Below are 26360 nucleotides of genomic sequence, written 5' to 3'. Positions count from 1 at the left end.
TAATTTTTTTCTGCAGGAATAGAAAACGAATGCAGAATCCCAAGCTTTAAAAGAAGGGTTAGGAAGAATGTGGGAAAATGTCTCTTCCCATTTTGTAGTTTTAAAAACTAGTATCCATGAGGAGGCAGATTTGATACCCACCCTTGCTCAGTGGGTCAAGTATCTTGCGTTGCTCTGAGCTGTGGTGTAGGTCGCAGACACAGCTTGGATCCCACATTATTGTGACTGTGTCATAGGCCGGCAGCTTTAGCTCTGATTTGACCCCTAGCCTGGGAACTTTTATATGCCTTGGGTGCAGCCCTAAAAGCAAAACAAACCAACCAACCAAACCAAACCAAACCAACAAAAACCCCAAACTGAAAAAATCAAACAAAACAAACAAATAAAAACCAAGTCTTTTAAGCTGGAGAAGTTGTAGACTGGGCCAAGAGGGAGATAGTTGAGCTCATGAAAACTTAGACATGAGAGTGGGACTCAGGACCCCTTGTTCTCCTTCCTAGGGAGGTACAATGAGTCCCTCAAGGTCTTCTGTTCAGCTGCTCTAGGTCTTGTCCCGATACCCTTTCTGGGGGCTCTGTGAAGTGCAAAGGAGTATGCGAGGCAGGTGGTCAGTGAGTAGAAGCTCTCTTTACCTGGATGGCTTCCTCTCTATCCTTCTCTCAGGCTGAATTCCTCAGGAAGGAAGAGGGTAGCAGTTCCCACAGTGCAGAGAAGGGATAACTGTGGGGAAACAGGTCCACACATCTACTCAGTCAGTCAGTGCAGCTTTCCTGAGTATATACTCATACCAGTATCTGTGCTCAGTCTGAGGAGGTGTGGGGTGTTGGTATCAGCCCTGTGAGATCAGACACTGCCCCTTCATTGGGTTATAACTTTCTATTGTCTTTGGACACCTGCAAATCCTTGATCAAGCTCCATTCCTCCACTGTCACACTTCAGATGGAGCTACTTACCAGATTCTAGGAATTCCTGGGGAAGTCTTGTGTCCTTCTCATATCTCCGGAAGCACCTTGGTACCATGTGACTCTTTGTATACCTCTTGGACTGACTCCCTCTAACCTTAGCCTACTCATGGATCAGGCTGTGGCCACCACCTTGTCCAACCCCCTTGAGTCTCCTCTCAATTTATGGTTAGGTCCTCTTGTTTCCTGCAGAAGAGCAGTAGACATCTCTATCACTAGCAACACCTAGTTGTGGCCTAGAAGGAGAGCTCCAAATGGAAGGATGGGCAACAGGAGCTATTAGAATGGTGTCCTTGCATTCCCGTCACTGGTGACAACTGTTCCTGCTACAGTGTGTCCTGCCCTGCACAGAAACCTGAAGCAGGAGGCCAGGGAGACACAATACCTCTCATACTATTGGGTTGTGCTTCATCCAGAAAATGAGAGGGACAGCCTCAATCATTTAATCATCTCATATGACATTGCATGCTCCCCAGCGCAGTCCCATGAGATAAGAATTATTATCCTCCATGTTGGTGAGAAAATTGGAGCTCAGAGATTTTAGGAAAGTCTTTGGGGTCACAAGTTACTGAGAGTCAAACCAATGTCTGAAATACTATGCTCACCATTTCTCCCCCTCTAGATCTAGAAAGTACAGGATATCCAGACATCCAAAAGGTACTAGGAGAATAGCAACACATCAGGGCACAGGTTACAGGATTGTTTGTTTATTCTAGTAGTAAGTGGAGTATAAACATATTCCTTTTTGGATAATTTCAAGGCTTACTTGCTCAGCATAGGACTTGAGCTCAATAGGAACTGAGGGAATAATAAAAAAAATCTCCTCCAAGAAATCATTAAGGACATTCAAGAGAACATTGATTTCTTGGTTTGGCAAGAAACTAGAACTTATCTAGTCCTCTCACAACCAAGTATCTGAAACCAAATTTGTAGCTAGATGAGACCTTAAAGGATCTGAAAAAATCATAAACAGGAGATCTCTCTGTTTAGTTGGGTGTATTGTTTTTTAGTAGTTACTAATGTGCATTGTATCATTTCGAGTTATTTGGATTGTGTAGATGTGTGTGTGTGTGTGGGGGGAAGCGCTCTGCTTTTATAATTCAAAAATCTTACAATATGGAGAAGAATGTTTTAAGGAAAGATAATAGCCTCCTTAACTAAGTCATGGATGACTTGCCATTGGCTACTTTTTATGCTTGTCCAGATGAGCAGAAACCAAAAACGTCATTTTTGAAGTGACCTCCTGCTGCCCATCTTGTTCTGCCTGGCAGGTGAGCACAGTGTCCTCTATTTCATGAGGTTTGTTCACCAGGATTGAGCTCTGCACAGTGTATAGTCCATCTCTCCTCTTGGTAGGGGTCAGGGTCTTATCAATCCGAGACACATTTCCATTCTTCAGCCAGGTCAGCCATATGCCCTTGGGGTAGAACTTCTTTGCCTTGCAGGTGACATTGATCTTGTTCTTTGAGACAGGGTGTTCAAAAATAGACATGGTGGGTGGAACTGAAATAGTGGAGGACAAAGTTTCAGATTTCAAGAAATGAACAGATCTCTCTTACTTATTACTTGATGGCCATTTACTTAGCACCTACATAGCATGTGGCAGTTTCCAGAGTCCAGTTATTATTTAGGCTATTCCCTGAAGTATTCCCCAAAGCCAGATGAAAGCCTGGTCACATGGACTGCCACCTACCTAGCATGGTCTTAGACAAATCAGCAGTCCCTTGAAGAGGATAATGGAGGCTTAGGTGGTTCACATCACAGGTGATATAAGCATAGAAGTCCTGTAGAGACAAAACGACCTCAGTAGTACTGGAGATTTTGTACACATTGCTCTCCTTTAACTTGACCACGTGGGTCTGGAGGGATGAGATTTCCTTCCCATTTTTGAACCACTTTAGGGTGATGTTTTCAGGAAAGAAACCATAGGATATGCAGCTGAAATTCACAGCCTGTCCAATTAGAGCCTTCTCCAAGGGGCCTATGATCACTGGCAGAGAAGGTGGAGCTGCAAGAAGGAAGAATAATATATCATCAATGTTGGTGAGCTAGGCAGTCTTGTGTTTGCTTTAGATAATTTTAATCCTGATAACTCTAGGAATAGATGTTATAATATCTATTTTATACATAGGGAAAGGAGGCTGGTAGAGGCAAGGGACTTACTAGAAGTTGGCAGAGCCAGAACTGGAATATGGGTTTCTCTGGTCACATAGCTTGTTCTCTTTCCTCAGGCCACGTTGTTTCTCTGTTGAGGAGCCACATTCCTATATCTTTACCATTTTTTTTTGTTGATTCCTGCTACTACTTATTCTCATTTCATAGCTTTTAAACAACTAGGAATAGAAAGGATATTTCTTTCTTTCTTTCTTATTTTTATAAGTCATAATGATTTTTATTTATTTTTTTGTTATAGCTGGTTTACAGTGTTCTGTCAATTTTCTACTGTACAGCATGGTGACCCAGTTACACATGCAAGTATACATTCATTTTTCTCACATTATCATGCTCCATCGTAAGTGACTAGACATAGTTCCCAGTGCTATACAGCAGGATCTCAGTGCCTATCCATTCTAAAGGCAATAGTCTGTATCTATTAACCCCAAGTTCCCAATCCATCCCACTTCCTCCCCCTCCTCTTGGCAACCACAAGTCTGTTCTCCAAGTCCATGATTTTCTTTTCTGTGGAAAGGTTCATTTGCGCCATATATCATATTCCAGATATAAGTGAAATCATATGATACTTGTCTTTTTCTGACTTACTTCACTTAGTATGAGAGTCTCTAGTTCCATCCATGTTGCTGCAGATGGCATTATTTTGTTCTTTTGTATGGCTGAGTAGTATTCCATTGTGTGATATATACCAGATCTTCTTAATCCAATCATCTGTCAATGGATATTTGGGTTGTTTCCATGTCTTGGATATTGTGAATAGTGCTGCAATGAACATGCGGGTGCGTGCGTCTTTTTCAAGGAAAGTTTTGTCCGGATATGTGCCCAAGAGTGGGATTGCTGGGTCATATGGTAGTTCTATGTATAGTTTTCTAAGTTACCTCCATACTGTTTTCCATAGTGCTTGTACCAGCTTACATTCCCACCAACAGTGCAGGAGGGTTCCCTAGAAGGGAAAATTTCTTAGCCTGCTATTTATCTACAAAAATCCCAAGACAACATGCCATCTTTAATGTGAAATTTTACAAGAATGTCCTTTACAATTAGCAACAACTGGATGTCTACTCCACTGCATCTGCTCAATGAGGTACTGGATATTCCTGCCAATGCAATGAGGCACGAAAAAGTTATGAATAAATAACAACTTGGAAGGAGAAGTTACAACCAACACCACAAAAATACAAAGAAAAACAAAATATAAATTTACAGAGAAAACGCAATTAAATCTGTTGACTAAAAGATTAAGAGATCAGAAAACCCACACATAGGGAGTTTGAGGATCAGTGAAAAAGTGGGCCAGGCAACATGTTGTGTTGGGCATAATTATTGTTTTATAAATCTCACTGAACATAGAAAAATTCCTAACAGATTATATCCTTATATCAAAAAGTTGATAAAACTATTTGGAAAAAATAATAAAAAATTTCTTTAGGTATAGATGATATCAAGGCAAGATATAAAAGACATTGAAGTAATCAATTTCAATCTCATATAACTTTTCCTAGAGAAGAGAGAAAGGGCACACTTTCCATCTCATTTTTTGAAGCTAGAATAACTTCAATAACAAAACTCCAACAAGGATAATATAAAGTAAAATTACAGAACATAGATCATTCTCACTTAAGAATATAAATTTTAAAATCATTCAAAGCAAAAAAGAAAAACCCAACTCAAGTATTTTGTCTGTTCATATTTTCTATTTCATCATGGTTCAGTATTAGGAGATTGTACTTTTCTAAGAATTTGTCCATTTCTTCTAGGTTGTCCATTTTTTTGCCATATAGTTGCTTATAGTAGCCTTTTATGGTCTTTGTATTCTGTGGTATTGGCTGTAACTTCTTTTTCATTTCTAATTTTATTGATTTGGGCCCTCTCCCTTTTTGTCTTGATGAGTCTGGCTAAAGACTTATCAACTTTGTTTGTCTTTTCAAAGAATCAGCTTTTTTCATTGATCTTTCCTTTTTTCTTAGTCTCTATTTCATTTTTTTCCCTGATCTTATCTTTATTATTTCTTTCCTTCTACTAACTTTGGGTTTTGTTTGTTCTTCTTTCTCTAGTTGCATTAAGTATAAAGTTGGGTTGTTTATTTATGATTTTTCTTATTTCCTGAGGTAATCTTGTATAGCTATAAACTTCCTCTTAAAATTGCTTTTGCTGTGTCCCATAGGTTTTGGATCATCTTTTGTTTTCATTTGTCTCTAGGTATTTTTTGATTTCCTCTTGATTTCTTCATTGATCCATTGGTTGTTTAGTAGCATATTGTTTAGCCTCCATATATTTCTGTGTTGTTTTTCATTCACAATTGCATTTCTACACACCGTGGATGGAAACTTTATCACTGGGCATCTGTTAGGATACTACTACCATTGTTAATTAATTTAAACAAAATATTTTCTTTCTCCTATCAGTCCAGACATGGAGTTGGAAGAAGGACAGTATGGCCATACAATGTTAGCAAACCACACTTTTTACATCTCCATACTCACCTACAGCAGATTTTCCAACTGATTCTTATTATGATGAGATTATATCTGTATGGAACACATTGGCCACACAATTGTTCGTTTCCATTCCATGGGAAAGAGAATGACCAGCATCCCCAATTTTTCTGCAAGTCTGTCCTTTTATTTTATGGACCCAAATGGGTTTAAACCAGTCTCATATTTGAGTTAACCACTGACAGGGGACATGACATTTCCTTAATTGGTTTAGCTCAGCTATTGGGGAATGTTGAACATTGAAATGTTAAACAAAATATTTCTCATCACTCCATTAACCTTTCTAACTTTCTCTTTCCCATCTTATAAAATAGTTAACTCACAAGTTCCTGAGATAGTTAAACAAATTTTTTTTTTTTTGTCTTTTTGCTATTTCTTGGGCCGCTCCCGTGGCATATGGAGATTCCCAGGCTAGGGGGTCGAAACGGAGCTGTAGCCACCAGCCTACACCAGAGCCACAGCAACGCGGAATCCGAGCCGCGTCTGCAACCTACACCACAGCTCACGGCAACGCCGGATCTTTAACCCACCGAGCAAGGGCAGGGACCGAACCCGCAAGCTCATGGTTCCTAGTAGGATTCATTAACCACTGCGCCATGACGGGAACTCCGTTAAACAAATTTAAATGTACATAGTACTCTCAGTAATATTTGCCATAGAGCAATTGTTCAATGAATAGAGAGTATTACTACTGAGAAGATATCATATACCAAGGAGTAGAGGAAACATACTCACCAATAACAGTCACCTGGGTGCCCTGACCTGACTGATACTCTATGTCAGGTTTCCCTTCCTTGAACTTCACACAGAAGTAGGTACCAGCATCTGCAAGAGAGATTTCACTGATGCGGATGGAAAAGTCTGTGTTGCCAGCTTTGGTCGTGTTTCCAGTTTTCTTTACTCTGGGAAAGAGACCTCCTCTGAAACTGTAGATTAACTGACGATTTGGTCCAGTCCCCTTGAACCACAGGACGGGTCCCTTTGGAAATGAATCTGGTACACTGCAGCTCAAGGTGAGTGTTTCCCCAGGTGATACCGTCTGTGATAGCTCGGCTTGTTGCACCTTGAGCATCTCGTTTGTGGTTCCTGGAAAGAAACTCAAAATCATCTCCCATTTCTTTTGTTCTGACCCAGGCAGGATTAAGGAAACTGGATGCAGATCACTGTTGGGCCTCATTCACACTAATTGTCTTAGTGACATATACTGAGGTCAGAGGGGCCTCTGTAAGCGAAAGCAGTGGCAGCTGCTTCCCTGAGTGCAAACGGAGGGAGGGAAGTCAGTTCAGAGGTTGAGATGCATCACCTCCCCAGTTGCATTTCTCAGCCCCTGGGCAAGGGAAGAGGAGGATGGAGGGGGAGGGATTGTGGGATTGTGGATGGAGGTGTTCACAGGGACGGGTCCTTCTTGCCAGGGAAAATGCCAACAATTGGTCAATACATTTGGAGATGGATCCAAGTCCCTTCCGTCTACCGCACACAGTCAGAGAGTTTGGGATTGGCCTTCATCTCTCCTCTGAAGGGCAATCAGCCTCTGCTGTTGCGGAAGCATTAGTGCTGAGAGGTGTGGAGACAGGGGAAGCCAAGAGGTGGGGAACCTAAATATCAGGTGGGCGTATGCTTTTGAAGGCAGAGTGTGGGTGCTCTGCTCATCTCCTCAAGAGGGAAGAGGGGGACAGTTTATGCTCTTCAGCTGAAAGAGGGTAGAGCCTCAAGGGATTTCATCAGTTTTGGAGGGTCCATCCCTGAGCCCTCACCCCCACTACCACCACCGTTGGTATCCCATGTGATGTCAGGTCCTGGTACTAATCTCTCCTTTCAGGTTGTCAAAGCCTCCAGAGCACAGATGGCCTGAGATACAGGTTAGGGAGAGAAGGAAACTCTTTTGTCTGGTGAGGCCAGGAGAGCACGGCAGGTAAGCCAGCCATATTCCCATTTTTCAGCTTGAAAGAAATATGGGTATGGTTCCTGGTTGGTTGCATGCCATGGAATGTGGCTGGATTTAAGGAAACCTTTGCTGGGGAAGATCCTTTCTCCCAGCAGAACAAAGGGACACCCTAATCTCTCTGTATTTCAAGGAATTAATTCAGAGAGTGTCAGGGAATAAGAAGCACTGCTCGTCCCCCGAGAATAAGAGAACCACAGAGCTGGAAGTACCAGTCTTAGAGCAGACCAGGGAAAGGTCAAGATCCGGGAGAGTGGCTGAACCCCTCCAGGAGGGCTTTTCTAAGAAGACCTGGGAATGGGCAACACTGAGTATCCCTCCTTCTGGCCTCACGATTCCCTAGAAACTACTCCTGGCCGTGGTAGGACACACGCAGCCACGGATGTCCTTTGGGGAACAAGGCCCCTGGCTGGATTGTGGTGACCCCTCCGGTACATGCCACCAGGGCTCAATCTCACTTTAGTTGGAAATGGGTGAGTGAAATTGTGCAGGCTTTTTGGTGATCCTGCTTGTCTGAACATCCCTTTGTTTTGGTTAGGAGATATTAGGCATTAGGCTAACATGTGGCTATGAGGATCAGTGAAGGGAAATTCAGCCTCAGAGAGTAGGTTAGAAGAGACATGATGGATAGTTTTCATTCCAGGATTGTTCCTAATGTCTTTCAAAAGTCAGACAATCTTCTGCACCTTAGTTTTTTCACTTCTAGGAGCATGCAGCACACTCATACAGTTGCATTTTGCATTTTGTCTTTTCATATGGGAATGTCCTTTCCCCTATTTCATTGGGTTCTGTTGGAGTTGGCCACATAGAAGGGCATAACCTGTAACATGTCTTGATTCAATATTTGGCATAAGACCCCAGAATGGATGATCAGAAAAGCTATCTGTAGAATTCTAATCTATAGAGTTTTTTATGGATGAATGGGCATAGTATCCAGTGTCTAGTAATGATTTGGCCCATGTGACAGATTTTTAAAAGCGTATCTTTACAAATCCAAAGTGAAACCTTCTCCCTCTAAATGCTCACTCTTATCACTTTCATTCAACATAGTATTGGGAATTCTAGTGAGAGCACCTAGGCAAGAAAAAGAAATAAAATCATTCAAATCAGAAAGGGAGAAGTAAAAAATGCCACTATTTGCAGATAACATGATATTATATATAGAAACCACTAAAGACTCCATAAAAATCTGTTAGAACTAATAAGAAAATTCAGTAAAGTTGCAGGATACTAAATCAGTATATAAAATATATAGTATTTCTATATAGTAGTAAAGAAATATTAGCAAAAGAAGGTAAGAAACAATCACATATACAATTGCATCAAAAAAATAGCTGGGAATTAATTATACCAAAGAGGTGAAAGATCTATATACTGGAAAATATAAGACATTATTAAAAGAAATGGAGAAAAAAATAAATAAGATAGTTTATGCTCATGAATTCAAATAATTAATATTTATAAATGTCTATACTATCCAAACAACTACAGTTTCAATGCAGTCCCTTTCAATCTTCCAAGGACATTTTTCATAGAAAAAGTAAGGTCAATCCTAAAATTTAAATAAACTGCAGAAGATTTCAAATCACCAAAAAAAAAACCTCAAGAAAAGAGAACAATGTTGGAGGCATCATTTACTGACCTCAAACTATATTACAAAGTGATAGTAATAAAAACAATATGGTATTGGTATAAAAACAGATACATAGATTAATGCAACAGAATAAACAGCCCAGAAATAAACTCATGCATATATAGTTAATTAAATTTGACCAAGAAGTCAATGTACATGAAAAAATTGACTTTAAAACAAAGACTCTAAAAAAGGACAAAGAAGGGTACTGTATAATGATAAAGAGGCCAAACCAGCAAGAAGATATGACATTTGATAACATTTATGCACCCAACAGAGAAGCACTTAAATATATAAGACAAATATTAACAGAAATAAAGGGAGATTCAGACAGCGATGCAATAATTGTAGGGGACTTTAATACCATATTCATATAAATGGGCCAATCATCCAGACAAATAATTAGTAAGGAAACATTGAGCTTAAATGACACATTAGGCCAGATGGACTTAAAATGTATGGAACATTTCATCCAAAAGCAGCAGAGTACACATACCTTTCAAGTATACATGGAACATTCTCCACAATAGATCACATGTTAGGACACAAAACAATTCAATAAATTTAGGAAGATTGGAATCATATCAAACATTTTTTCCCAACCACAACTACCACAGTATGAAATTAGAAATCAATTACAAGAAGAAAACTGGAAAAAACCCCACAAATATGTAGGGACTAGACAACAAGTTACTAAACAGTCAATGGGTCAATGAAGAAATTAAATAGGAAATTAATAACTACCCTGAGGCAAATGAAAGTGAAAACACAACTTTCCAAAATCTAGGGGACACAGAAAAAACAGTTCTAAGAATGGAGTTCATAAGGCCTATCTCAAAAAATGAGGACTCTCAAATAACTTTGTTTAAAGCACCTAGAAAAAGAAAAATGTATAAAGTTAGTATAAAGAAAGAAATAATTAGAATCAGAGTGGAAATAAATGAAATAGGGACTAAAATTAATAGAAAAATAATAAAACTGAGTTAGATCTTTGAAAAGATTATCAAAATTGGTAGAGTTTTAGCCAGACTCATCAAGAAAAAAAGAGAACCCAAAGAAAAAAAGAGAACCCAATGAAAGAGGAGACATTACAACTGATACCACAGAAATGCAAATGATCATAAGAGAATACTAGGGCAACTATAAGCCAACAAGTTGGACAACCTAAATGAAATGGGTAAATTCCTAGAAACATACAGTAATGAAGAAATAGAAAATCTGAATAGACCAATTAAGTTGAATCAGTAATTAAAAAAATAGCCAACGAACAAAAGTCCAGGTGTAGATGTCCTCACAGGTGAATTTTACCAAACATATATAAGAAGAGTTAATCTCTATTATTCTCAAATTATTCCAAAAAATTTAAGAGGAAGGAACACTTCCAAACTCACTTTACAAGACCGGAATTATCCTAATACCAAAACCAGAAAAAGACACTACCAAAAAAAAAAAAAAAAGAAAGAAAGAAAGAAAAAATTACAGACCATTATCCCTGATAAACAGCAAACCAAATTCAACAATACATTAAATGGATCATAAGCCATGATCATGTGCAATTCATTTCAGGGATGAAAGCATGGTTTAACATCCATAAAATGACATTAGTGATATTAATGTGATATATGACATTAACAAAATGAAGGATAAAAATCACGTAATCATCTCAATGGATGCAAAAAAAGCATCTGACAAAACTCAGCATCATTTATGATAAAATCTCTCAATAAAGTGAATATAGAGGGAACACATCTCAACATATTAAAGGCAGTATATGACAAACCCACAGACAACATCATACTCCACAGTGAAACCTTAAAACTTTACTTCTGAGATCAGGAATAAGACCAGAATACCCATTCCTACTACCTTTATTCAACATAGTATTAGAAAACCTAGTGAGAGGGACTAGGCAAGAAAAAGAAATAAAAAAGCATCCAAATTGGAAAGGAAGAAATAAAATTGTCACTATTTTGCAAATACATGATACTATACACAGAAAATCCCAAATACTCTACCAAAAAACTATTACAACTAATTAATGAATTAAGTAAAATTTCAAGGTACAAAATTAATATATAGAAATCTGTTGCATATCTATAAGCTGATAAAAAACTATCAGAAGGAGAAATGAAGTAAACAATCCCATTTACAATTGCTTCAAAAAGAATCAAATACCTAAGAATAAATTTAGCCATGAGGTAAAATACCTACATTAGGAAACTATAAGACATTGGTGAAAGAAATTGAAGGTAGCACATATATTTATATAATATACAATGATATACCTTGTTCATGGATTGAAAAAAATCAATATTAAAATTTCCATACTTCCCAAGGCAATATATAAGTTTAACACAATCTCTGTCAAAATTCCAATTGTCTATTGTCACAAAAGACTCAGAATGACCAATGCAATCTTGAGAAAAAAGAACAAAACTGGAGGTATCATGTGCCCTGATTTAAAACAGTACTACAAAGCTATGGTACTAAAACCAGTATGGTACTGGATCAGAAACACAGAAATCAATGGAACAGAATAGATCTCCTATAAATAAACCCATGTTTATATGATCAATTAATCTATGACAAAGGAGACAAGAATAAAGACAGCCTTTAATAAATGGTGTTGGGAAAACTGGACAGCTATAGGAAAAAGAATGAAACTGGACCACTTTCTTACACCAAATACAAAAACAAACTCAAAATGGATTAGAACTTAAATATAAGACCTGAGAACATAAACTTCCTAGAAGAAAACATAGGCTGTGATATTTTGATATTGGTCTTAGTAATATTTTTTTGGATAAGTGTCCTCAGACAAGGGAAACAAAAGCAAAAATAAATAGGATCTAATTAACTTAAAAGATTTTTCACAACAAAGTAAACCTTTGACAAAATGAAAAGACACCAATTGAATGGAAGAAAATATTTGCAAATGATATATCCAAAGTATATAAAAAGCTCATACAACTCAATATCAAAAAACCAAACAACCTGATTGAAAAACGGGTAGAGGACCTGAATAGACATTTTCTTAAAGAAGACAAAACAGATGGCCAACAGACACATGAAAAGATGTCTGCATTACAAACCAGCATGGAAATGCAAATGGAAACCACAATGAGACAACACCTCACACTTGTTGGAATAGCTAACAACAAACAAACAAACAAACAAACAAACCAAGAAATAAAACCTGTTGGCAAGGATGTGGAGAAACAGGAACACTCTGTACTGCTGGTGGGGATGTAAATTGATGTAACCATTGTGGAAAACAGTATAGAGGTTCCTCAGAAAATAAAAATGTAACTCCATATGATCCAGAAATTCCAGACAGAGAAAGACAAATACTATATTATTTCACCTGTATGTGGCGTCTAAAAAAACCCTTAAACTGATAGATACAGAGAGCAGATTGGTGGTTTCTTGAAATCTAGGTGATGGTAGTCAGTCAATAGGTACAAAATTCCAGTTCTAGGATAAATAAATTCTGGAGTTGTATAGTATAGCATAGTGACTATAGTTAATAACACTATGCTGTATATTTGAAAGTTGCTAAGAGAGTAGATCTTAAAAATTCTTCACACGATAAAAAATTGTGACCATATGAGGTGATGGATGTTAACTAGACTAACTGTGGTAAATACTTTGTAATATATACACACAACACATGAATATGCTGTACACCTTAAACTAATACAATGTTATATGTCAATTACTTCTCAGTAAAACTGCACCAAAAGCTAAATTTGTTTAGAGTGTGGTTCTTTATGACATATCTTTGGCATTGAGCTTTTTATTCTGTTATTAAATGATAGTGAGAGTAAATGGGAGCTACATTTTTTGGTTTGTAATTAATAAAATTTAAGGTTGCCAAAACAGAAATTGAGAATCCACACTATGTTTCAAACTGATATAGTTTAAACAAATCTTCTAGACTCAAAAAAACTTCAGACCTGATTTCATTCTGGTCATGCGCAATATCTTTTAGATGGATGTCGATAGCCTCATAGTTGAAGTTGGAAAAGGCTTTAAATTTCTTCCCCCACAACTTTACCACCAAGTCATATGTTACAGCAAGAATCACAGCCTAAGTTCTGTCAAACACAAACATTAACAATTAGATGTAAAAAAATTCATAGAGCCAGTTCTGGAAGCTCAATGAAGTTAAACGTCTCTGGCTCTTTGCAGTGCTTTTTTCAGACCAGCTTAACCATTTGTAAGTGTAAAGTTCAATACTGTTCATTATATTTACATTATTATGAAATTGACCACCAGAACTTTATTTTGCAACACTGAACTTTATTTTGCAAAACAACTCTCATTTCCCTTTTCTTCCAGTCTCTGGTAACCACAACTCTGAATTTGACTACTCACTCTTTCTTTCTTTCTTTCTTTCTTTCTTTCTTTCTTTCTTTCTTTCTTTCTTTCTTTCTTTCTTTCTTTTTTTGTCTTTCTAGGGCTGCACCAGCGGCATATGGAAGTTCCCAGGCTACGGGTCAAATCAGAGCTGTAGCTGCCGGTCTATGCCACAGCCACAGCAATGCGGGATCCGAGCTGCATCTGCAACCTACACCACAGCTCACGGCAACGCCGGATCCTTAACCCACTGAATGAGGCCAGGGATCAAACCCAAGTCCTCATCCATGCTAGTCGGGTTCATTAACTGCTGAGCCACGATCGGAACTCCTACTTTCTGTTTCTACAAATTTTAGTACTTCAGATACCTCAAATAAGTGGAATCATACAGTAGTTTTCTTTTTCTGACTGGCTCCTGTGTGGGAGCCTTGTGGTACCGGCTACATGTTCCTAGTGGCTTTGGTAGGAGAGCTGGATCAGCTGGAGTGCTGATGGGTCACTTCTTCACCCAGGATGTGCTGGCAGACACCACCTTAGGGTGAGGTGGGGCTTGGAGGTGGAGGGGTTAGGGCCAGAATGAAATGCCACTTGAGGCTTCTCCTGTGTTTAATGGCAGTCACCATCCCCCTGGGGGTGGGAGCGAGGCCCAAGGTTGGAGCAGAAGCCCTGAGGAAGATGGGTTTCTCTGGTCTGTGACTGCAGCCTCTGCCTTGGTTGGAGTAGTGGCAGGAGCCTGAGGGCTTGTGGTTATGCTTATCTGCTGAGTTCCCCTTTGTGTATGCCTTGGTTAGAGGCTGGGTCAGGGTCTAAGGGGTTGGTACCTCAATGCTGAGCTAGTTTTACTCCTGCCAACAATGTTGATCTCTGATAATAGAGTTAATTTTTCTCCTCCTACATGTGAGCCAGGACATGATCTAAGTTTCTTTAGGGTCAGCTTCTGGAGTTTTTCATTTGATTAGGCTATGTTTTCCTACCTTTTGTGTGCTTTCTGATCTTTTGTTGAGATCTGGGCATTTGAACAGACCATTTTTTGTGTCTCCCCAAATTCGTAGGTTGAAACCCTATGCCCCAAAAGTGATAGTATTAGGAGGTGGAGCCTTTAGGAGGTGCTTAGTCATGAATGTGGAATCACGATAAATGGCATTAACGCCTTATAAAACAGACCACACGGAACTCCCTAGCCTCTTGCGGCACGTGAAAATACAATGAGAGAGGTCTGTGATCCAGAAGAAAGCCCTCACTTGACCATGCTGGTGCCATGCTCTTGGGTTAGAGAAGTAAATTTCTATTATTCATAAACTACTCAGTGTGGTGTTTTGTTATATTAGCCCGAATGGATTAAGACAACCATCTCTTTACAGACTGGCTTTGTGCAGGGGAGTACCTTCTTCAAGCATCCTGGCTAGATTCTGGGGATGTGTCTTTTGTAGGCTTGTGTGTGTATCTCAAATTCCCTAAACAGTTTGCCTGTTTCTTCTCCAGAACTCGCAAGTTCTAATTTCCCCTAGTGTCTTCCTGTGAAACTGCATAGTATCTGCAGCTCTAATGAACCACTTCAGTGGCTTCTGTTTGCTGCACCTCTAAACTGTGCTGCTGTTCCTATTAGTGCTCTGAGTCAGATGAGACAGAAACTAGTTCCTCTGGAAGCCCCCAGACAAGCCAGAATGTGGGATGCATGGTCCACTTGGTTTCCAAGGGAGGAGCAGTTATGGGATGTTTCCTCGGTTTCCTACCAGCTGTGCCTTTATGCTAGGCTGGTGGAGGGGTATCAGTGTAAAAAAAAATTGCTAATTCCTACAGCTTTCACTGGATTCCTTTCCTGTGGCTGGTGAACAAAGGCTGGGGGCATCCTAGTCTGCCATCTTGCTAGTGTCACTCCTCTAAATGTTTTTCGAAAATGTTTTTGCAGGTTTCCCTGCTAGGTGGGTTTGTGAAGCTCCTCACACTGTCATGCCATCCACATAAGTCTGTTCCTCTTATTTGAAACCCCAAAGTTGTGACAATTAGCTACAGCAACCACAGCACACTGACACTTAGCTCAGTATTTAAAAACTGCATGTATGTGTGCTTTTCATTTATTACATAGAAATGACATAAATCTACTACATATCTGGCTATTTGGATTTTAATAGGGAAATTGAACTCATTTGCAATATTTTCCCTTTAAATCATCCTCACACATACCCACAACCTCTACTCTAACTGGGGTCTTCTTGTGAGGAAGAAGGCAAAGCCAGAAACCTAAAGGATTATGGGAGTAAGAAGTCTGCCTTAGTGCCTTCAGGCGAACCCAATCTCTGCATCTCATGTGTTAAATGAAGGATTTACACCTTGCAGTGGACACATGTTTTCAGTCTGTTAAGCATTTGCTTCATTGGGGCAACAGTTTCCCTACCTAACACCTCCTCTCCTTTGCCATAATGAGTAAGTGAAAGGCACAGTGAATGCAAATTTGAGATTCAATGGGACTCATTTGCAGAGTCTGGGAAAAAGAAGCTCTTTCCGTCCTGCTTGCTAAGATTAAGGGATGAATGCCAACATTTTCTTTATCATTTGAGTAGGCCTACGTGCAAGCCAGAAAGACAAATCCAGGAAGAGATAGAATGAGAGAATTTCAGAGAATAAGAGCCTTGGAGACTGGAGCCCAAATTCAGACCTTTAGTTCTTGATTCCTGCATTGGATGCTATGAAGAAACTAGAATCCTCCTAAGCTACAGGATCACTGAACTCCTTCTTTATTGTTGTTGTTGTTTAAACTAATGTATTGAGTTCTTATTCCTTGTAAGGAAAGGTTCTTCACTAATATAGAGCATACTGGAGGGAGCCCAGACCAATTGCACTGCTATTTCCTACCCTATGTCCTCCTGAATCTCCTTGAGTCTCAGTTTACTCATCTATACAGGGAGGACATGCATCCTTATGCTGAAGTTGCTGTGTAGGTAAATAAAATAATATGAGAAAAATGATTAGGATATAGTAGATGCCCAATAAATAGTAATTTAATAGTATGAACAATTTAATGATTTCTCAGGCTAAATATACTCAGAGTTCAGAGGTCATAACAAAATAAAAAAAGTAAAGCTGTAGGAACAGGAAAAAGTGATTTGAAATTGTACTTCAGTGCTTTGTGGATGCTCTTTATCAGCTGGCACCCATTAGGACGGTGCTGACTTTAGCAAACTGGCTTAAAGATGTTTTCTCTCCTATAACTGGAAGTCCAGAGGTGGGGTTGGAACCAGGAACAATATGGCTGTTTAATGCTGTCAGCCCACATTCTTTGCATTTTTGCACTTCTCTAGAGTAGAGTTTTCCTCAATTTGGTTCCCCTCGTGGTCAAAAGATGTCTGTCTGAAGTATCTGGGGCAAAATTATTGCTTGTTCCTAGCCAACAGGAGAGAGAATTGCGTTAGTTACCCAGATTTCTCTTATGGACACAAATCGGCTTAATATTTGAGTCACTTGCCAGTAAAGGACATGGAATTACCTTAAGTGATTTAGCCTCCCTATTCGGGGTGGGTTGAATGTTGGAATGTTAAACAAAATATTTCCCATTACTCATTGACTTTTCTGACTGTCAGATTCTCTTGCAAAACACTTAAATCACAGGTTGCTGAGAGATGACAAGATGAAACGTACGTTTACCTTCAATAGTATTTAGGGTAAATGTAGTTGTTCAATGACTGGAGGACTTTTACTGAGATGACGTCACACGAGAGAAGGTATAGGAGTCCAACTTACCAGTCACAGTCACCTGGGTGCCCTGACCTGACTGATACTCTATGTCAGGTTTCCCTTCCTTGAACTTCACACAGAAGTAGGTACCAGCATCTGCAAGAGAGATTTCACTGATGCGGATGGAAAAGTCTGTGTTGCCAGCTTTGGTCGTGTTTCCAGTTTTCTTTACTCTGGGAAAGAGACCTCCTCTGAAACTGTAGATTAACTGACGATTTGGTCCAGTCCCCTTGAACCACAGGACGGGTCCCTTTGGAAATGAATCTGGTACACTGCAGCTCAAGGTGAGTGTTTCCCCAGGTGATACCGTCTGTGATAGCTCGGCTTGTTGCACCTTGAGCATCTCGTTTGTGGTTCCTGGAAAGAAACTCAAAATCATCTCCCATTTCTTTTGTTCTGACCCAGGCAGGATTAAGGAAACTGGATGCAGATCACTGTTGGGCCTCATTCACACTAATTGTCTTAGTGACATATACTGAGGTCAGAGGGGCCTCTGTAAGCGAAAGCAGTGGCAGCTGCTTCCCTGAGTGCAAACGGAGGGAGGGAAGTCAGTTCAGAGGTTGAGATGCATCACCTCCCCAGTTGCATTTCTCAGCCCCTGGGCAAGGGAAGAGGAGGATGGAGGGGGAGGGATTGTGGGATTGTGGATGGAGGTGTTCACAGGGACGGGTCCTTCTTGCCAGGGAAAATGCCAACAATTGGTCAATACATTTGGAGATGGATCCAAGTCCCTTCCGTCTACCGCACACAGTCAGAGAGTTTGGGATTGGCCTTCATCTCTCCTCTGAAGGGCAATCAGCCTCTGCTGTTGCGGAAGCATTAGTGCTGAGAGGTGTGGAGACAGGGGAAGCCAAGAGGTGGGGAACCTAAATATCAGGTGGGCGTATGCTTTTGAAGGCAGAGTGTGGGTGCTCTGCTCATCTCCTCAAGAGGGAAGAGGGGGACAGTTTATGCTCTTCAGCTGAAAGAGGGTAGAGCCTCAAGGGATTTCATCAGTTTTGGAGGGTCCATCCCTGAGCCCTCACCCCCACTACCACCACCGTGATGTCAGGTCCTGGTACTAATCTCTCCTTTCAGATTGTCAAAGCCTCCAGAGCACAGATGGCCTGAGATACAGGTTAGGGAGAGAAGGAAACTCTTTTGTCTGGTGAGGCCAGGAGAGCACGGCAGGTAAGCCACCCATATTCCCATTTTTCAGCTTGAAAGAAATACGGGTATGGTTCCTGGTTGGTTGCATGCCATGGAATGTGTCTGGATTTAAGGAAACCTTTGCTGGGGAAGATCCTTTCTCCCGGCAGAACAAAGGGACACCCTAATCTCTCTGTATTTCATGGAATTAATTCAGAGAGTGTCAGGGAGTAAGCAGCACTGCTTGTCCCCCGAGAATAAGAGAACCACAGAGCTGGAAGTACCAGTCTTAGGGCAGACCAGGGAAGGGTTGAGATCCAGGAGAGTGGCTGAACCCCTCCAGGAGGGCTTTTCTAAGAAGACCTGGGAGTGGGCAACACTGAGTATCCCTCCTTCTGGCCTCACGATTCCCTAGAAACTACTCCTGGCCGTGGTAGGAGGACACACGCAGCCATGGAAGTCCTTTGGGGAACAAGGCCCCTGGCTGGATTGTGGTGACCCCTCTGGTACATGCCACCAGGGCTCAATCTCACTTTAGTTGGAAATGGGTGAGTGAAATTGTGCAGGCTTTTTGGTGATTCCGCCTACCTGAATATTCCTTTTATTTGGTTCAGGAGATACTAGGCATTTGGGGTCAAACTTCAACATGGTTGGGATTCTGTCTTGAATCTCAACTAAGTGAAGACATAGTTGCACGTGTTTATAGAGTTGAGAAATGGGTCATAATAGACAGAACACATGTTTGTGGGTCCAGGTTTATCCCTAAGCTTCAGGAAGGCTAGTCAGCCTTCCAAGTCTCAGTTTTCTAACTTTTTGGGCCATGCAGTGTATGTATACAGTGCATTTTACCTACCCAATATCTTTTCAACTGGGAATATCCATTGCTCTGTATTCAATTTCTGGTGGTGCTGGCCATTAGAGAAGGCCAAGGCCTTTCAACAGGCTTGATTCAATATTTGGCCTGGGATCCCAGAAGGGCCATCCGTGGAATTCCAGCCTTAAGGGAAGTTTGTGAATGAAAGGCCAAAGTATCCAGTGTGTATTAATGATTTGGTACATTTTGAGGATTTTTAACAGTTTATCTTAAAAATCTGAAAGATGGAGTTTCTAAGACTGTACTCACCATTCACGGATACATAGGTGCCTGGACCAGATACGTAGTCCATGTCAGGATGTCCTATTGTCAGCTTCACACAGTAATAGGTGCCAACATCCTTAGGCGACACATCATTGATTCGGATGGAATAGTCTGTTTGGTTAGCCACTGAGTTTGCCACTTGGGATACTCGGGGGAATTGGCTTCCATTGAAACTGTAGATTAATTTTCTTTCTGGCCCAGTCTCCTTGAACCACAAGACAGGCCCTACTGGGGACTGGGCAGGAATGTTGCAGGCCAGGGTTATGACATCTCCAGCCTTGGCTGACACTGAAGTTTCAGGCTGTTTCACCTGGAACTCTTCCCCTGAAGTTCCTGGAAAGAAACTTTGTGTCATTTCTCATGTTCCTTGACTTGGAGCAAAATATCTGGGTCTGGTCTGGTTCAAGATGGAGTCTGATTGCACACTCTTCAGCGACATGTACTGGCACCAAAGTATGAAAATTACAAATTTGACTGCCATATAGGATGAGGAGAAGGGGACTAGTGTATAGAAAGGAGAATGGGACCGTCCTTCTGCATCAGGCTATAGAGCATAGTAGGCACTCAATAAACATTTTCAATGAACCAATGAAAACATTTATATTAAAAGTGTGAAGAGGTATTTGAGTCAGATTTTTCTTTATGCTCCAAAATTAGAGATAAGACCTTAAGCTAAAGGCATTGTGCTGATAACCAACATACTATATTGAGTGCAGCTTTACAGAGACATCTCCCTCTCTTTATGTGGAAGCCCACTTATCTCATGTGCCCAGAGACTTGCATTCTCCACGAAATTTATATTTTCCCCAAGGGGTGAAAATTGGTTATTGGCGTGTGAAAACATTTCAGCTATTACAGTGTTTCATGTTCACTGATGTTCAACCCAATCCAACAAAATTCACATTCCTTAGTACTTAATTGCTTTTGTTATGTGTTCTTAGGTCTAAGAGCATTGACATTGGTTCATGAAGTGGCCCAGACTATATACAAAGGAAGTTCTACAAAACTGTGGGAGATTTTTATCCTGAATGTGTTCTCAATCCTAGCATATTTATTTTAATTTCTCAACAATTAATTACCTACCACAAAATTAGTGGCTTAAAAACACATATTTACTATTTCATAGATTATATGAATCAGGAATTCAGGCACGTCTTAGCTCAGCTGTCGTGCATAGAAAGATGATATGAACACACAGGAAGAATGTCATCTACAATTTAAGGAACATTTGAGGCTGCCAGAAGCTAGGAGAGAGGCCTCATAGTTTATAGCAGCTTTATTCATAATTGCCGAAACTTGAAAGCAAGTAGGTGAAAGGATAAGAAATTGTGGTAAATCTAGGATGTGGAATATTATTCAGCACTGAAAATCAATGAGCTAACAAGTCCTGAAAAGATATGGTGGAAAATTAAATGTTTATTACTAATCGAAAAGATGAGTATACATGCTGCAGCGTTATAATTATATGACATGGAAAACCAAGGAGATGATAAAAATATGAGTGGTTACCAGGGGTTAGGATGGAAAGGGGGATAAACTCATGGAACATACAATACCAAGAGTGAACTGTAGTGCAAACTGTGGACTTTAGGTGTTAATAATTTGCCAGTGCAGTTTCATCAATTGTAGCAAATGTACCACTCTGGTGCAGGATGCTGAAAATGGGTGAGGCAATGATGTGTAGGAGCAGGGAGTAGTATGAAAAATTCCTATACCTTCTGACCAATTTTGCTGTGACCCTAAAATTGCATTGAAATATAAACACTATTATTTTTAAAAATTCATTGCCGGAGTTCCCATTGTGGTGCAGTGGTTAACGAATCTGACTAGGAGCCATGAGGTTGCAGCTTCTATCCCTGGCCTTGCTCAATGGGTTAAGGATCTGGCATTGCCGTGAGCTGTAGTGTAGGTTGCAGATGCGGCTCGGATCCTGTATTGCTGTGGCTCTGGTGTAGGCCATTGGCTACAGCTCTGATTCAACCCCTAGCCTGGGAACCTCCATATGCCTCGGGAGCGGCCAAAGAAATAGCAAAAAGACAAAAAAAAAAAAAAATTCATTGCCATACCATGGGTCATCTATATTTTCTTCTATATTATCTAAGAGTTTTATAGTTTTATGATTTACATTTAGGTTGGTGATCCATTTTCAGTTAATTTTTGTGAAAGGTGATTGTCCTTTAATAATGTTTTGGTTCTTCTGGGTCTTCTGCCCCTTCATATAAACTTTAGAATCAATTTGTAAATATCCACAAAATAACTTACTGGGTTTCAATTGGGATTGCATTTAATCTATAGATCAAGCTGGAAAGAACTAATATCTTGACAATATTGATCTTATTATCCATAAACATGGAATATATATTTGTATATAAACAAATACACCTCTTTAGTTCTTCGATGTCTTTTGTCAATATTGTAGCTTTCTTCATACAGATTTTGTACATATTAATTTTATACCTAAATATGCCATTTTTTTGGAGCTAAAGTAAATGATGATATGTTTGTTTTGGTATGTAGAAGTACAATTGATTTTGCTGAACTCACTTAGCTTTGGGAATTTTTTGATTGTGGATTTTTTTTAGCAGTTTAGCAGAGTCTTTGGGATATTCTTTGTAGAAAATCTTGATATCTGCAAACAGCTTTATTTCTTCATATCCAGGCTATATTCCTTTCCTTCTTCCTCTCTCTTTCTCTCTCTCCACTATGTTGAATAAATGTTGTGAGAATAAACATGCTTGCCTTCTTCCTTAGGAAGAAAACATTCAGTATTTCACCATTGGGTATAGTGATAGCTGTAGGGTTTTTGTAGGTGTTACCAAGTTGAGGAAATTCCTCCCTATTTCTAGTTTGTTGAGAGTTTTCATCATTAGTGGGTATTGGATCTGTCAAGTGCTTTTTCTGCATCAATTGATATATCATGCAATTATTTTTTTCTTCTTTAACTTGATGTGATTAATTGCAATGATTGAGTTTGAGGTGTTGAAACAGTTTTGCATGTCTGGAATAAATCCAACTTAGTCATAGTATATAACATTATACAATGTTACATTCTATTTGCCAATATTTCGTTGAGGAATACTGCATCTAAGATTATGACAGATATTGGCTATAGTTTTCTTTTTTATGTACAGTTTTTATCTACTTTTGCTATCAAGGTAATGATTTCCTCATAAAATGAGTTGGGAAGGGTTACCTTTTTTTTTCTATTTTCTTAAAGAAATTGTATAAGGTTAGTGTTAATTCTTCTTTAGATGTTTGTTGAAATGTCTCCAGTGGACCTGGGTGCCTCATATATTTTATTCTCTCAAGATGCAAGCTTTCCTCCTCCATTCTCATACTCAGATAGTGGTATTGCTTCCTCTTTCATTTGGTCTAAACCTCTCAAGCTATCTGCTTTGGCAGCTGGGACTCAAAGCTTCTACCATGTTGGATGATCAATGTTCTTGGGGAAGAGATTTCACAAGCCTGTTTAGATTTTCCAGCAAACCACACAGTTATGCTGGGGAGAATGTAGGGCTCAGCTTCCATCACTGACATAAAGTGACCTATAGTGTGTCCTTCTGGCCAATGTTCTATGAGCACTCAGACCTCTACAAAATTTTAACAGTGATTAACTCCTCATGGAGGCATTGCGGATTCCTTTCTTGCTTTAAAACTTCATCTTTTCTAACACGTTTTTCTTTGTTTGGCAGGTAGCATTTTTGCAGTAGTAATAAATTTAAAGGACAGGTCTTTTGGTCCCAGTGGGTGGGGGATGAGAGCTGTGATGCTTGCTGTGCTCAGCTCTCTGACCATGACGGTGAGCCCCACTACCTGAATAAAAGACTGTGGAACAGACACAGCCACTGGGAGATTTTTGTGAGCTGGGGACCATTCCAATCTAGAGCACTAAATTCTGCCTGTTTTTGCAATGTGACAAAGAAATGCCTTCCAAAAGAAATTCAGGGAAACAGAGGGGGAGAAAACAGTAAACAGACTGAAGGAGGTCCCACTCACCTGTGAGTTTCAGCAGCAGAGCCAGCAGCAGGGATGGCAGATGTGGGCAGGATGAGGAAACGGGGATGGGCATCGTGGTGGCCCTTGGAGTCTTCTCTGTCTGAGTTTGGTCCTGGAGAGGCCTGGGACTCAGTGCTCTGGGGAGACAGGGCAGTTCCTGCTTTCATGATGTCAGAAGGGGGTCAAGATGAGAGGAAAGACTGTGGATCTGTGACACTTTTTCTTTGAGATTATAAACTGGACAGACAAGGTTGCTATGAGCTGGTAAATTGCTGCTGGAAATGTCCAGGGTTTCCAGAGCTGAGGAGTGTGACACCCAAGGCTTGTGTTCCTTCCTGGGCCTCATCCCATCTTGGAGATTCTCCTTAACAGCACAGTCCTTGCCTATCTATCATCCTCAGAGACATAGCCTGGGCCAGATGCTTCTGGAAACTCATGATGGGCAGGTATGTTATAGCTCCTGCATGAGCTCAACATCTGGGCCTCAGTGAGCTGCACAGTTGCAGAGAGGAGGCAAGGTGTCTATGGCTTTGTCCTCTTGGCAATGGAGTTGAACTTTATGAGAAATTCTTCCTCCCCACTCCAGAAGTGTAAAGGTATAAAAGGAGCCCTAATGCAGTGTCTGCCATGGCCATCTCACTTTGCTGTGGGCCCCTGCGTATAATATAGGAAGTTGTCTCTTTTCTTCTTCCTGCAGAGGAATTGTTTTTGACTGGGAAAAAGATTAGCATTTTGGAGATGGTGACTAATTGTGATTTACAGGATAGAGGGGCCTATGGGGAAGGTGGGGTTGTGGGGAACACTCCAAGAAGAAAAGCAACACACATAGAAACATACCTGGGAAACTGAGGGCTGCCTCTCCCGTCCGTACTGGGTCTGGGGCCAGCTCTGTAGTAATGGAGTGGAGGGGGAGAAGAAACACTCTCAGAAACAGGGAGGAACTGGCATGTTCTTCTCCTTCTCTCTCACCTCTAGAATGGGCTCAAGACAAGCACAAAAATTATCTCCAGGGACTCTTGGTTCACTGTCAACTGGCCACCCTTTAATGTCCAAGCATCCACAGTCAGACACTGACTGTTATGGCTGTTTCTCCATTGCTGCCTTGTGATCCCTGCCTTTTCTTCAAGGACGGTCTGGATGTCAAGGCCAGGAGGGGTGTTAGAAGGGGAGAATGCAGAGTGGGGCCCAAACATCCTCTATGAGATGACAAGACTCCCCCCTCCCCTGGTGATGTCACCATTCTAACCCATTGTTTTGGAATAATGAATTCCACACTGGGAAACCCATCTGTGGACCCCGCTGAGAACTAGACAGGCTCTCTTCTCTAGCCTCCATCATTCTATCCTTTCTCCCACCTTCAGCCATCTTCGAGATCTCTGTTGGACTCTAAAGTCTTTAGAGTGTGGGGTTCTTGGTGGCATAATGATCAAGAGCACTGGCTTTGAAATCAGATACATTTTAGGTTCAATTCCTGATACTACTTCCTAGTAAATGGATAATCTTGAGCCCATCATATAGACCTATATATCCTTCGACCTTGAAATCTTCATTTGATACCTCAAATATTCAAGACTGAGTTCATTATCTACACGTGGACATTCTTCTCTCCCACCCCACCCTTTTCAGTATGTGGCACATTATTCATTTGGTTAAACCAAGAAGGGACCTTTGGTCTACATCCTCACTCATCCACTTCTATCTATTTCCTACCAGGCCCTGTTAGTTTTACCTCCTAAATACCTATTAAATCTAGTTCTCCATCTCCACCATCATCTCTTGCCTGAATGAAAATGATTACCTCCTAATTAGGCTACCCCAATTTCTTCCGCCTTGCCTTGAAATCTCTTCCTCCTACTTCAGCCAGGTCTTTTAGAACACAGATCTGATTACACACATCTTTGGCATAAATACGCTTGTGGATTCTCATTGATCACAGCATACTTATAGTAAAACAATTTGGTATATGGTAGTATATATAAACAGTTCAATTCATCCTTACATGACTGTTGTCTCTAGAGAGGAGGGGACATCCACCTTTCTTGTACCCAGTACAGCCTCTTTGTCTCAGGTTTGTTTCCTTGGGAAATAGACTCTGAGGTGAAGATTTATTTGAGTTGATTTTTTAAATTTGTTTGTGTACCAATTGTAGATTTTTGGTTTGCAGTTATTCTAAAGTTTTGATATGAGTCTATATATATACAAGATTGTTTTAAGTTGTTGGTCTCTTAATTGCAAGTGCATCTCCAGTGTCCTGCATTTGTACCCTCCTCTTCTCACGATTTCTGATTTTGGTGGCATAATTGTGCATGGATGATTTCGTATCTTTACTGTACATATACCTTTACTGGTGAGCCTTGTCATTTGTGGTATTTTAGTTTCTGGTTGCTGCCTTTTCTTTTCTGCTCAGAGAAGTTCCTTTAGTATTTGTTGTAAAGCTGGTTTAATGTTGCTGAATTCTCTTAGCTTTTACTTATCTGTGAAGGTTTTGATTTCTCCTTCAAATCTGAAGGAGAGCCTTGCTGGGTAAAGTAATCTTGGTTGGAGGTTTTTTCCTTTCATCATGTTAAGTATATCCTGCCACTCCCTTATGGCCTGCAGCATTTCTGCTGAAAAACCTGCCAGTAACCTTATCAGGGTTTCCTTGTATGTTATCTGCTTCTTTTCCCTCGCTGCTTTCAATCTTTTCTCTTTGTCTTTAATTTTGGTCAGTTTGATTAATATGTGTCTCAGGATATTCCTTCTTGGGTTTATTTTATATGATACTCGTTGCACTTCCTGGATTTGAGTGAGGGGTTCCTTTCCC

General features: G+C 40.2%; 1 protein-coding gene across 10 annotated transcripts; it reads right to left on the bottom strand.

Moving 5' to 3' along the window:
* Positions 1–1653: 1653 nt before the first annotated feature.
* Positions 1654–24813, bottom strand: LOC100626120 (signal-regulatory protein beta-1). 10 transcript variants are annotated; one of them, XM_085003474.1, is made up of 8 exons: positions 24395–24792; positions 23558–23694; positions 19547–19894; positions 17302–17652; positions 13161–13301; positions 6365–6715; positions 2656–2970; positions 1654–2465 (listed from the first exon to the last, which is right to left on the bottom strand). In XM_085003474.1, the coding sequence occupies exons 5-8, from the start codon at positions 13177–13179 to the stop codon at positions 2146–2148; spliced, it is 1005 nt and encodes a 334-aa protein (XP_084859600.1). In that variant the 5' UTR covers positions 13180–13301; positions 17302–17652; positions 19547–19894; positions 23558–23694; positions 24395–24792; the 3' UTR covers positions 1654–2145. The 10 variants fall into 10 exon arrangements, with proteins under 10 accessions (XP_084859600.1, XP_084859594.1, XP_084859599.1 ...); XM_085003468.1 differs by lacking the exon at positions 13161–13301 and having other exon boundaries at positions 24395–24805; XM_085003473.1 differs by lacking the exon at positions 13161–13301 and having other exon boundaries at positions 6365–6454; positions 17302–17391; positions 24395–24805.
* Between the last annotated feature and the right edge of the window lie 1547 nt (positions 24814–26360).

This window comes from Sus scrofa, chromosome 17 (genome assembly GCF_054392235.1).
Source record: "Sus scrofa isolate SSC_HxYL_T2T_F1_AM1 chromosome 17, Sscrofa_HxYL_maternal_Yorkshire_Landrace_v2.0, whole genome shotgun sequence".
In the NCBI taxonomy this organism is placed as follows: Eukaryota; Metazoa; Chordata; class Mammalia; order Artiodactyla; family Suidae; genus Sus; species Sus scrofa.
Note: the sequence above shows the minus strand (reverse complement) of the source record. Positions and strands in the feature narration are given on the sequence as shown.

What these genes read in the sequence shown, in the direction of transcription:
- LOC100626120 (XM_085003468.1), bottom strand. Translation starts at nt 23,630, where the DNA reads ATGCCCATCCCCGTTTCCTCATCCTGCCCACATCTGCCATCCCTGCTG. An exon ending in TCTGCTGCTGAAACTCACAG is followed by an intron (nt 19,895 to 23,557) that starts GTGAGTGGGACC and finishes GTTTCTTTCCAG; the next exon opens with GAACTTCAGGGGAAGAGTTC. An exon ending in CACCTATGTATCCGTGAATG is followed by an intron (nt 17,653 to 19,546) that starts GTGAGTACAGTC and finishes GTTTCTTTCCAG; the next exon opens with GAACCACAAACGAGATGCTC.